The 11,537-nt window shown below is 58.0% G+C and overlaps 1 protein-coding gene and 1 long non-coding RNA gene across 2 annotated transcripts in view; one reads left to right on the top strand and one right to left on the bottom strand.

Annotated features, from left to right (window-relative positions):
- Positions 1 to 5,914: 5,914 nt before the first annotated feature.
- On the bottom strand, positions 5,915 to 6,777 carry LOC120384213. Its single transcript, XR_005588677.1, has 2 exons — positions 6,547 to 6,777; positions 5,915 to 6,379 (listed from the first exon to the last, which is right to left on the bottom strand). It is a non-coding gene; the product is annotated as an uncharacterized LOC120384213 (long non-coding RNA).
- A 1,049-nt stretch (positions 6,778 to 7,826) lies between these two features.
- The window catches only part of HSD11B2 (hydroxysteroid 11-beta dehydrogenase 2), a 56,404-nt gene continuing 52,693 nt past the window's right edge, over positions 7,827 to 11,537 (top strand). Inside the window, exon 1 of the mRNA XM_039503296.1 lies at positions 7,827 to 8,098. Coding sequence (XP_039359230.1) covers positions 7,846 to 8,098 — 253 coding nt within the window. The 5' untranslated portion in view covers positions 7,827 to 7,845. The remainder of the gene's footprint in view (positions 8,099 to 11,537) is intronic.

Genomic DNA, 11,537 nt, shown 5'->3' with positions numbered 1-11,537 from the left:
AGAGAAAACACCATTATGTTCCACTAAGTTATGAGTGGAACATAATGTTCATAAGTTATGAGACGTGCATCTGACGAAGTGGGTATTCACCCACGAAAGCTCATGCTCCAATACGTCTGTTAGTCTATAAGGTACCACAGGACTCTTTGCCGCTTTTACAGATCCAGACTAACACGGCTCCCCCTCTGATACGTTATGAGGCCTGTCACGGAACGTGATGGAGAAAAATACATGCCAAGTGCTGCAGTAGACATTGTCATAAAACATGGTATAAAATCCTAGAGCCCTGTGCTGTGTGTGAGTAGGATTATTGTTCATCTGTAGGTCACACCTAGAGGCCTCCACCAGGATCACGCCCCTCTTGTGCGAGCCGTTGTGCAAACACACATAGGAAACAGTTTCTGCCCCCAAGAGCTGACGCTCTATGTAATCTCACCTTTTGTTTTCTGGGTGCTGCATCTTTAAATTCCTATGCGCATGGGAGGTAGAGCTGTACTGTGTAGTCATTCCCCCGCTCTCTGGCCCAGGGATTCTTCAAACAAAGTGGAACAGCGCAGCATCCGGGCTTGAGAAGGCAACGTACCCTCGCCTGGTGCACGGGGCGCTCAGCTGGGCGGTGAGAGGACTGGGGTCACAGCCCTGCTCCACAGCAAGCTGAGTGGGATTAGAACCTGGGTTTCCTATATCCTGAGTGAGCCCCCTTCCTACTGGGTATAAACAGGGCCAGATTTACACCTTACGCACCCTGAGGCGCAGCATCTTCAGTGCCCCGCCCCCCCGCCTACAGCCGGCCTTCATGTTCTCCCATCAAAAATGAAACGTGTAACCCACTTTGAGGTGCCCCTAGAATGCCAGCGCCCCAGGCACGTGCCTCCTGTGCCTAATTAGAAACCCGGCCCTGGGGCTAAGTGGGGGGTGCGCTAGGTGTGCTCTGAGCACCCACCCACTGGCTCAGGCCCTCTGGGTGAGGGAGGCAGAGGAACACCGAGTCTGAGAATCCGGCCAGGGCTTAGGTGTGAGCCAGGGTGCTGAGCCGGGTCAGGCTTGAGGCAGCTTTGTAAATAGGCACTGGCAGAAAAGTAGCTTCCCAGGGGACTTCGCCAGCAGGGATTTAGGAACCAGTGGGGTTCGGTGGCAGCTGAACAGGGCTTTGGAGATCCACATTTCGGACTTAGGTGCCTACGGCAGTTGTCTAAGTCCCTTTGTCGCTCTGGTCCCGAGTGTCTCCAGGCAATGGGCTGCGTGTGCTTTGCCTCCTGCAGTGGGGTGCTGGAGTGGAGGAAATGCCCCCCCCCGACAGACAGTTATTTTAGTGGCTGTGAGGGTGACACTGGGCTTTCATTCATTCTTTAGCTTTGCTTCTCCATTGGCGAATGGTCTGTTTGGGCAGTTCCCGGGGGCGGAGTTTTATCTCAGAGGGTAACCGGATCCACTTGCTATTTTGGGATCTAGTGGCTTTTACTCCCCCAGTGCAGGGCGTGTCTTCAGATGGGAAGAGGACATTAAAATAGCCCCTAGCTGGGAGCAAGTTTTAGTTTCTCCTGAGCATGGCTGGAGTCAAAGGGGTGAGCGCCAGGGAATGGGCTCTGTACCCCAACAGCAATGCGCCCAGGCAGCTGGATCCCCAGGAAGTGCTAGCACAGGAGAGGACTCACCGCTAGCTAGCTAGTGCATGCCCCAGAAGACATGAAAAGAACATTAAGGGTGCAAAGTGAAGCTACCCACGCCACCTTAGTTCTGCTCCCACGCTCATATCCAGTAAGCTAGGCTTCAGCTGCAGGAGCGCAGACTACATTTTCCCACATGGATCAGCATGAAGGTTTGAACGTAAGCCTCTCAGATCCACAGCACAGTCCCCTACGACATGAGCTAAAAGAGCAGCTCCTAACAGAAGTAGGCTGTTATCCTCTGTGTGGAGCAGTTTCACAAGAGGTCTGTAACACACACTTGATGTGTGAATCACACCACTATTTGCTAGCCAGGAACAGTAGAATGGTGGGTATCCAAAATCCATTGTCCTGTTCCCTGCTCTGGGAGGGGAGTGTTGTCGAGGAGTTAGAGCAGCAATTCATAATAGGTAGGCCAAGTACAGGCGGCTCTGCGGGGTGGATGATAGTTACCCTTGCAATATTAGAGACCTGGGTTCTCGTCCCAATTGACTTGGATATAAACTGGCTATCAGGAAGTTTAGACTTGAAATTAGACAAAGGTTTCTAGCCATCAGAGGAATGAAGTTCTGGAAGAGCCTTCCAAGGGGAGTAGTGGGGGCAAAAGACATAGCTGGCTTCAAGACTAAGCTTGATAAGTTTATGGAGGGGATGGCATGATGGGGTAGCCTAATTTTGGCAATTAATTCGTCTTTGACTATTAGCGGTAAGTATGCCCAGTGGTCTGTGATGGGATGTTAGATGGGGTGGGATCTGAGTTACTACAGAGAATTCTTTCCTGGGTGTCTGGCTGCTAAGTCTTGCCCACATGCTCAGGGTTTAACTCATCACCATATTTGGGGTCGGGAAGGAATTTTCCTCCAGGGCAGGTTGGCAGAAGCCCTGGAGGTTTTTTGCCTTCGCGTGGGGCACGGGTCACTTGCTGGAGGATTCTCTGCACCTTGAGGTCTTCAAACCACAATTTGAGGACTTCAATAACTCAGACATAGGTTAGGGGTTTGTTACAGGAGTGGGTGAGTGAGATTCTGTGGCCTGCATTGTGCAGGAGGTCAGACTAGATGATCATAATGGTCCCTTCTGACCTTAAAGTCTATGAGTCTATGACTTCATCTTACAGTATGTGTAAAGTGGGGGGAGGGGGAGAGAGGGTGATACATGTCTGCCGAATAGGGAGATCATAAGCTTTCCATAATATTAAGGGGTGTGACCTACCCAGAGATAGTAACAGCTGAAGAGATGACTTAAACTCATGGTCTCTGGGCTCTTAGCTCAGTGCACCTTCCCTGTGTCATAAATACTCTTGCAGGAAGGTTGCACCTTAACATAACTTTATTTCATAGAATCCAAAATGATAACACACAAGAATTCAAAAACAGCGATGAAGCAGGCTGCTCCTAAGGCAGGCAGAGGCACAACTCACCCCTCCTTACGCTAGGGTGTCTGGCCCAGGTCACATGCTGCCTTACAGAGCCCTCCACCTGCAAGCAGGACCAGGAAAACCCCAGAGAATTTAAAGTGATAGAGCAGAATTCTAACACAATTTCAATACACCATACCCTGAGGCTCTAGGGACCTGTCTGTGCACAGGGAGGAATGGGTCTCTCTTTCTTCCTCCCTACACTTTTTCCCTCTTAGAGCTGGAAGAGAAGGATTCTGGATGTGCTGGAGCACATGGTGATGGGACAGTCTCCTGAACTTGTTCACTTTCTGAGGGACCAGTAGCCAGAGGCTTGGGGAAATGTCTTTGATTTTAATGGGTCTATCTGAGTGCTATGTGCCATGTCGGGGGCGGGGAAGGAAAGCTTTGCATCTCATCCATGCGCAAGTCCCCCTACAGAAAATGCCTGAATTCCTCTTGGGGAATGCCTGTCACCTGCTGTTTGAGAACACCCGCCCTCACACACACACACACGCACACGCTGGCATTTCCTGTATTGGCTTTGTTGAAATGGCGAGGCTGTGAACTGGAACCCTGGGTTCCAGCACCACGCCCAGGAAAAACCACCCAGGCCAGTTTGACATTGCGGCTCCTGCTGAGCTGCTGCCGGGGGTTGTGAAATGTGTTTTTCCGCCGGCGCAATGGGGTTTGTTTCTGTACCATGCCCAGCAGCTTTCCCGAGAAGGATGCAAATGTCATTCTTCTTCTCTTCGACAGGCCTGGTTCTCAGGCTGTGCCAGCACGCATGGCCCTGGCTTGCTGCTGCTCCCTCCCCCCTGCCTGTGCCCACCCACTGCCCTCCAGCGAGGGAACTGGCAACGCGGTGGTAGGCCGGCACTGACAATGAACCATTGGCAGAGCCTTGGCAGAGCTCCTTGAACCATGTGCGAGTTGGAGGTTGGCACTGATCCTGGCACACGGGGGTCTCTGCCGCCCAGACAAACACACGCAGAGAGCACCAAGGTCAGGCTTGTGGCAGGAGACGGTTGGTGATCCAGGGCAGAGAAGCACGAAGGATCACCGAGTACCGACTCAGTGAAATATTAAAAAAGGCGCTTTCTTAAGTGAACAAGGCAGAAGCAATTATCTTGTGTAATAAATAAGGAGACAAAAAGGGACTTTGACCCAGCGTCTCACAGGGCGTGAGTGGGGAGCTCTTGACTCGTCGCGCTGGCTCAGCCTCGTCCCAGCGCTCTGCCCACCCCATTGCCCAGCCTGCCGGCAGAGCGCCATCACTCGGAGCTGGCCGGGTTCCCCCGGCGCACGGGCCAGGGCCAGGGCGTTCCGATGCGAGGAAGAAAGTCTGAGGCAAAGTGGGGCACTTAGGTTAACTCAACCATTTGTCTGTGGCTACCCGAAAGGGGTCAGTGTTGTCACGCTTCAGCATTCAGAGCCCCCAGTGCCCTTCCGGCCCCCTCCACGGCCTGCCCAGCCTCGCCTGAACCCTCACCTCCTTCACAGACTCAGCCACTCCCTCTGCCTGCCCTCAGAGACGCCTGGACACCTGGCTCTCTTCCCCACGCAGCCCAGCTCCCATCCACCTGCTGGGACAATCAGGAGGAGCTTCTGAGGTGGCCTCTGGCCCCTGGAATCCCCCTCACAGCTGCCTCCTGAGAGCAGACACCTAGCTGCCGTTGATAAGCTCTGCTCAAGTTCACAGCGCTGGCTTTTTGCTGCCCTGTTCTCTCTCTGCCTCCCGCCTCATGCCCCCTTCCCCACCACACTCACCTCCCCGCCTGCTCCCAGCCCCCCTTGTTCCATCCCCCCAGCCCCCAGCCAAAGTAACAAACAACCCTGCTCGCACAGTCGCGTGCTGAGCATCATGTTATCATCACACACACACAACGAATGCTGCACGCCAGCCCCCGCCCCAGCTGCATGGCCTCCTTGGCAGGTCCTTTCCTGCTTGCTCTGTACTGGGAGCTGCGAGGGCGAGGACCGTGTGATGTCTCCTGCGTGTGAGCTTGGTGCAACAGGGCCCCATCCCAGCTCACCAGTGGGAGCTAAAACTCTTAAATAACACTTGGCACCGATGCAGCGTGTTGCCTGTACCAAGCCCTGAACAAACAGCTGTTGACAGTTGTGACATCCCTGGGAGCAGGTCAGGGTCACTACCCCCATCACACAGCCAGGGGAAGTGGCTTGCGCAAGGTTGCCCGGCATGTCACTCAGCAGCAGCCAGGAATAGAATCCAGGTCTGCTGATGCCCTGCCCTGTACTCGCACCTAATCACAGCGCAGGAGCAAGGAACTGACCCAGCTTGGCCTATTAATGGACATGGGTCCCGCTTGTCTGCTTGGTTGCCATGAGGAGACCCCTGGGAAATCCCGCTGAGGAGGGAGTGCTGGGTGTGGGGAGGTGGGTGGCAACGGGAGGCGAAGTCAGACTCTGAAAGGGGCAGAGGATGGTACCTTTACCCCAGCCCAGGACTGTGCCCCCCAAGCTGCACCAGCACTGGGGGCTTGGGCCTTCGTAAATGGAGCTGCAACGCCCTTTCCCTTTGATCTCTGGCACTTCCCAGCGGCAGGCGGAGCTCTGTGCCCACCTGGGCATAGCTGCGCAGCTCTGGGCCACCCGCAGAGTGGCAGGCGTGACTCCAGCCTCGCTGTGTGGGGTTCCACCGAGTGAGTGTCACGGACGTAGATGCCCCCATACTGATTTAGGGGCCCCCGCAGGGGAGGAGCCTGCAGGAAAGTAGAGACAGCACAGCCACAGGACAGAGGACTCAATCCTCACCTGGAGCCTGAAATCTGGGCAGGTTCCCTGGTGGGGGGACATGGGTACAGGTGGAGTGCACAAGAGGTGGGACTGTGGTTAACCCTTTAATTGCCTTCCTGCTGCAGAACACCAGGAAGGAAGCTCTATTAATGTATGGAAGGCGCCAGGTGAAGCTCGGCTGCAAAGACTAACAGTGTGGAGAGGGAGAGTGTCTCTCCGCAGGAACGGGAGGGGAGCCTATTTCAAGGGGAAGCAACAGCGTCAGCAGGAACGTGCCTAATGAGACTTTGGACAATGGAATCTGTCCCTTCCGTGCAGGCTGGACTAAGGACATGGATGCATGTGTCCTGTAGGAATGCATTACTGATCAACCCAAGGGTCAGCCCAGACGCTGGCAGAGGGACCTGGCTGGGAGCTCGCGCTGCACACGGTCTTGTTTTTAAAACTCTCTCTTCTCGTTTCCAGGATGGTTCTGGGCAGGGATTCTACACGCTTCTCTCGGGGATGAACGTTTCTTTGTCATTGCACGGCCATAGCTTGATCCGAGTTGCATGTGCTGTTATTTACAACAAGGAAAACATTCAACAGCAACATTAAAAATTCCTTCACCTCACACAACCCTTTCTGCCCATGCTCCCGGAGCGCTTTGCAAACACCCCTTTGGGGGAGGTGATCACACCTGGTAACTGTTCACAATATGCTGGGGCATAGGGGGTTACTCACCAAGCTGAATCCAAACTGGGTGGGTGGAGAACCGTTGCCACTGTCCGATGACTGCTCAGTAGCGTGTGAAGCAGACCATGGGCCACAGGAAGGATGCCCAGGGTTGGGGTTTTCACCTAGGACTCAGGACATCTGGCTCAGGTCCTTGGGTGACTTTGGACAAAGTGCTTTAGGCTACAATATTAGCCCATCTTCAGGCACCTAAAAAGCTTTAAAAGTCTGTCCCTTGGCCTCTCCCTGCCTGAGTTCCCCAGCTGAGACTCAGGGGTAAGGCCCTGCCCCGGGGCATTGTGACGATAAACGCATCAACGTTTGTGAGGCTCTTGGCTACTCCAGTGATGAGGGTCCTATTAGAACCTAAAAGACTAAATTCCCAACCCCGCCTTTCCCAGAACCATCCATCAGCCCACAAAGAATCACAACCGATTACAAAAAGAACAAAGGTGGCTGCTCTCTCGGCGGCTTCTGGTTCATAAGCTCATAGGGGGACGGACACGTGGGCCACTGTTCCAAGCGGTTAGCTGAGGCCAGGGGCTCTACCCACTCTGTATTGAATGAACGCAGACAGGCTCTTTGGATCACCTGACTCCAGGAGCTGGGGCTTTCGGAAGCACACCCGGTGATGGAAGACTCTCAGTAAACTCAGGAGAGCTGCCCCCCTGGATAACGAGAGCTGGGACCCCCCCCCCCAGTGGCAGCGGAGTCCAAGGACTGAACGCCTGGCAGAGATGGGCCCGCACGGGGGGGCTTGCCCTGGCTCGGGGGCGCCCCTCCAGGGCTGGCAATGGGGCACCTTCCACTCCCCCGAAAGAGGAAATAAAGAGCAACGCGCCGCTTGGCCGGGGAGCTCCGGGGGGGGGGGCTGTCCCCGCTGCGCCCCCAGCCCCCGGCCCCGCGCACCGGGCTCGCCAGGCCACCAGCGCAGAGAGCGGCCCCTGCCCGGCCGGCCCCCGGGGCGCACGTGGGGCGGAGGCGGCGGAGAGGGCGCCCCGCGCCGCGCCCTTTCACTTGGAGTCTTCGAAAGCCGCGGCCGAGCCAGGGCTCCCGCAGCCGGCGGGGGCAGAGGCTCCGCGGCCGGGCGGGCGGGCGGGCGCTGGCCCCGGGGGCTCCTCCGCGCCCCGGCCGCGGCCAACTTGGGGCAAGAGTGTGTCGGGGCGCGGAGCGGCAGCCCAGCCCGCGGGCCGGCTCCCATTGGCAGGGCAGGGCCGGCTCCGCCCTCTCCCGGCCGGCCCCGCTATAAGTAGGTGCCGTGCCTGGCCGCTGCCTGTGCCGCACGCCGGGCACCGCTGGCCCCGAGCCATGGAGCGCTGGGTGTACGGCTCGCTCGGGCTCCTCTTCGCGGGCAGCCTCCTCCTGCGCCTCTCCCGCTCCCAGCTGCTCCTGACTCGGGCCCTGCTGCAGCTGGGGCTGCTGGGGCTGCTGCAGTACCTGTGCCAGGTGTGCCTGCCCCTGCCGCTCGGCGCCACCCTCACCGCCGCCGGCTGCGTGGCCCTGGGGCGCCTGGCCCAGAGGCGAAGGCTCCCCGTGGCGGGGAAAGCCGTCTTCATCACAGGTGAGTGAGCCTGGCATCCCGTGCCCAGGGCAGCCTCCCTCCTCCCCGGCGGTTAATGTTTAATCAGCCTCTTGTCGCTGGGACGCCCGTGTTCCTGGGCAGCCTGCTTGTGCCAGGAGCTGGGTGAACTTGTCTCCGGTTGGCGCATGCACCCGGCTGCGGTGCTGGGCGGGTGACTGCGTGGGCACGTCAGTGTGATGTCAGTGGCATGTGTTCACACCCAGGTTCCTGCACAAGGACTCCTGTGGAAAGGGCCCACCCGGCCTGTGCAGCAGAGCCTGGGTTCTGAGGGCTCAAAGTGAGACGGGCTGGTTCCCACGCCTGCGGTGTGGTGTGCTGGATCTGCACGTGGCTTGATTGTGAGGGCCGCGGTGATCCAGCCCACTGTGCGGGCTGCTGCTGTGCCTGGGACTGAGGGAGGCAGGATGCCCCTTGGAGCAGGGTATGGTGGTGTGTTCGGGGTCAGCTCGGGGGCTTTTCGGCCGTCAGAAGGCTCCCGAGCAGGTGGTGGTGTAGCCTCGACACCAGCTGTTCATCCCGGCACCCAGAGGAAGTTACACTTGTATCACATGGCCCCTGACCGGTCCTGAGGGCGGGAGGTTGGGACAGTGACTGTCCCCACTCCGTGGGCGAGGCCTACCACTGGCTGCCCCATAATAACCCCTTCCTCCCACCTCCTCCTGCGCGTGGCGATCTCCGCCTGGCCCAGCCGAGCAGACAGTCGCCCCCGTCCCAGGCTCCTGCTCTCTGAGCTGGGCCAGCCGAGCGTGGACTTGCACTCGGAAGTGCTTCCCTGGCTGACGGACTCTACGTCTACGACACAAAGAAAAACCCGCGGCTGCCCCGGGCCAGCTGACTCGGGCTCCAGGGGCTCGGGCTGCGGGGCTGGTTCTTTGCTGTGCAGACTTCAGGGCTCAGGCCTGCGCTCAGAGACCCTCCCACCCTGCAGGGCCTAGAGCCCGGGTGCAGCCTGATCCCAGGAGTCTCCGCAGCCATGAAACCGCCCCGCAGCCCGAGCCCCACGAGAACTGTTCCTCAAAGATGGTGTCTCCAGCGTGATGCCGGCACGCTGCCCCACGGCTGCATGGCTGGCTAGCCTGGGGCTGTGCTGCTGCCGGGGATGAGTCTCTGGCACTTCCCTCTTGCTCGCTGAAGCCTGGTGCGCTGGTGGTACTACAGGGCCGTGCTTACCTGTCTGATGGTGAGGCTGAGCCAGGGCCAATGCTCCCATAAAGGGGCATCTCACGGGGCTCAAGTGTGCACCAGTGAGGAGGGCAAGGTCGTGGGAGCCTGGGCACCTCGGTCCTAGCTCCAGCTCTGCCCTTATCTAGCTTTGTTAGTGAATCTCCCAGGGCCTCTGTTTTCCCTTTTGTAAAATGGGGCCATTCATGTGCACACCCACCCATGCCCCTTGGAGAGTGCCAAGCCAGCTATTGTAATGGCCAGGGGCTGGCAGGGCAAGCCGAGGTAGCCCTCCATGAGCACTTCCTGCCTTCTTGGATCCTGATCCCTCCTGGAAGGAGCCCACTGACTGATGCCAATCACAATACGCTCCGACAGGGCGAGAGCCGTGGTCCGGGAGCTGGTGTGATGCTGGCATGTGGGGAACGTTTGGGCAGGTGCTTCCCAAGGGAGCAAGGCCTGGCTCCTTGCAGGAAGAGCGGGGTTTGCTCTTTGGCTGTTTCCAACAGCAGCAGTCTGATGGGGTGGAGGTCCCGCGGTGTCTGGAGTGGTGCTGGCCTTGCCAAGAGAGGAAGGTGGGAGTGGAGGAGAGAGGGGGGCCTATGGGAGGAGATGAGGCCAGAGGGACTCATCTGGGACTGACTTGGAGGATCAGAGAATGACCCTGGCAGTTGGGGAGCCATGGGCAGGTGGGAGGTGTTTCCATGCACATACAGATGGGAAAGTGGCTGCAGAGCAGAGTGGCCTCTCGGGGACACCTGTACTCACGAGGGAGCTACAGAGCTCAAGGTGAGAGCTGACAAATGCAGCAGGTGTGAATGATTCAGCTGAGTGAAGGTCGAGGTGGCAGCAGATACAGGCCGTGCTAGGGAGGGAAGAGCAAGCGTGTTCGCTGAAAGCCGCCGTGCGTGAATTGCGTGTGCACACGTGTCGTGTTCCTGGGCACGTGGATGTTCCCCTGCATGTGAACATGTGCATGTCTCTGGCGGGTCCCTTGGCATTCCCAGAGCGCCAGTGACTCCAGCTCTGATGCAGCGTGCTGACCTGGGATGCGGCAGAGCATGTCGCCCAAGGCCTGTGCGTGGCACTGCTTGTATAACTGGTGAGTCAGTGAGTGGAACGAGGTGTTCTCGCCCCAGGGCCTGGCAGGGACACGCTGCAGGCCTGTGGCGTTTGCTGGTAGCTGGCATTTCCTTGTGGCTCCAGTTGCAGCTGGTGACCCAGGTCAGTTTGTGGCTGTGCCCTAGCCCAGACCTCTTTGCGGGGCGGATGCCAAGTGCTTCATTCAGGCAGGACTGGCATCAAATCAATTTACCATTTGCATAATAGGTAGCCCCATTCCCTGGTGAGTTAATTCAGGGCACACGCCTGGCAAACAGGTTCCGGCTCTGCGTGTGTCACTCCCTCAGACAGAGGCACGCAGTCCCCAGGAAGAGGTGGGGGCCTCTGTGTCTGACCCAAGCCATGGAGAGCCGTGTCTCTCCCCCGCCCCATGCCTTTGAGGCAGGGTAGTGAGGCTCCTCTCTCCTTACACAATGCCAGCCGCAGGAGCGTGTGGCGTGCACAGCCAGCCTCTGGCTAGCAGCTCTTTCCTTCGGCCCTCGCTCGCTCAGGAGATTCTCGTTGGGCAGCGAGTGCCACACGTTACCGGTGCAGTGTGTAAAGGCAGGGTTTTCTGTACCATGGGTGCAGCAGCGCTGGCCCGTGGTTCAAGTGGCATTCGCAGTTTATTTCCAGGAGTGTCCCACTTTTGGACCCCTGTTGCAGGCTGTGCGAAAGCTACGAGAAGCTGCGTTTTGCTGCTCGGTGGTGCTGCGTCGTGCGCTGGTTCAGACAGGAGCGGATAGACCGAGGGGCTGCTTGTTTACAGGGCAGTTTTAGAATACAGTAGCTGTGTAACCTAATGGGAACAGGTGGTGAAAGCCTCTTCTGCTGGCTGGTCCACAGAGCGGAAAGCAGTTCCTCCTGCAGCTCGAGTGGTACGGCTCTGAGCCGGGAATCTGCCAGACTCTAGGCCTTGCCCCTGATCTCTGGGGGATGAGTTGGGGCGGGGGGGATGGAGAGAGGGGCTGTCACTCACAGACAGCTCTTTAAAACAGATTGTTTAAACCAGGATTGGGCAATTGTGGTAGCAGACGCCAGGGGGCCCTGTGGCCATCCCTCCTGCTTGTTTGTTTGGGTGATGGGGGCACCTGCTCGAGGGTGGAGAGGCAGGAGCCACACGGGTGGGAGGGCAGAGCTGGCAGATGTGCTGCAG

Source organism: Mauremys reevesii, linkage group 16 (genome assembly GCF_016161935.1).
Source record: "Mauremys reevesii isolate NIE-2019 linkage group 16, ASM1616193v1, whole genome shotgun sequence".
NCBI lineage: Eukaryota > Metazoa > Chordata > Testudines > Geoemydidae > Mauremys > Mauremys reevesii.
This window is presented reverse-complemented; position numbering and strand designations above follow the sequence as displayed.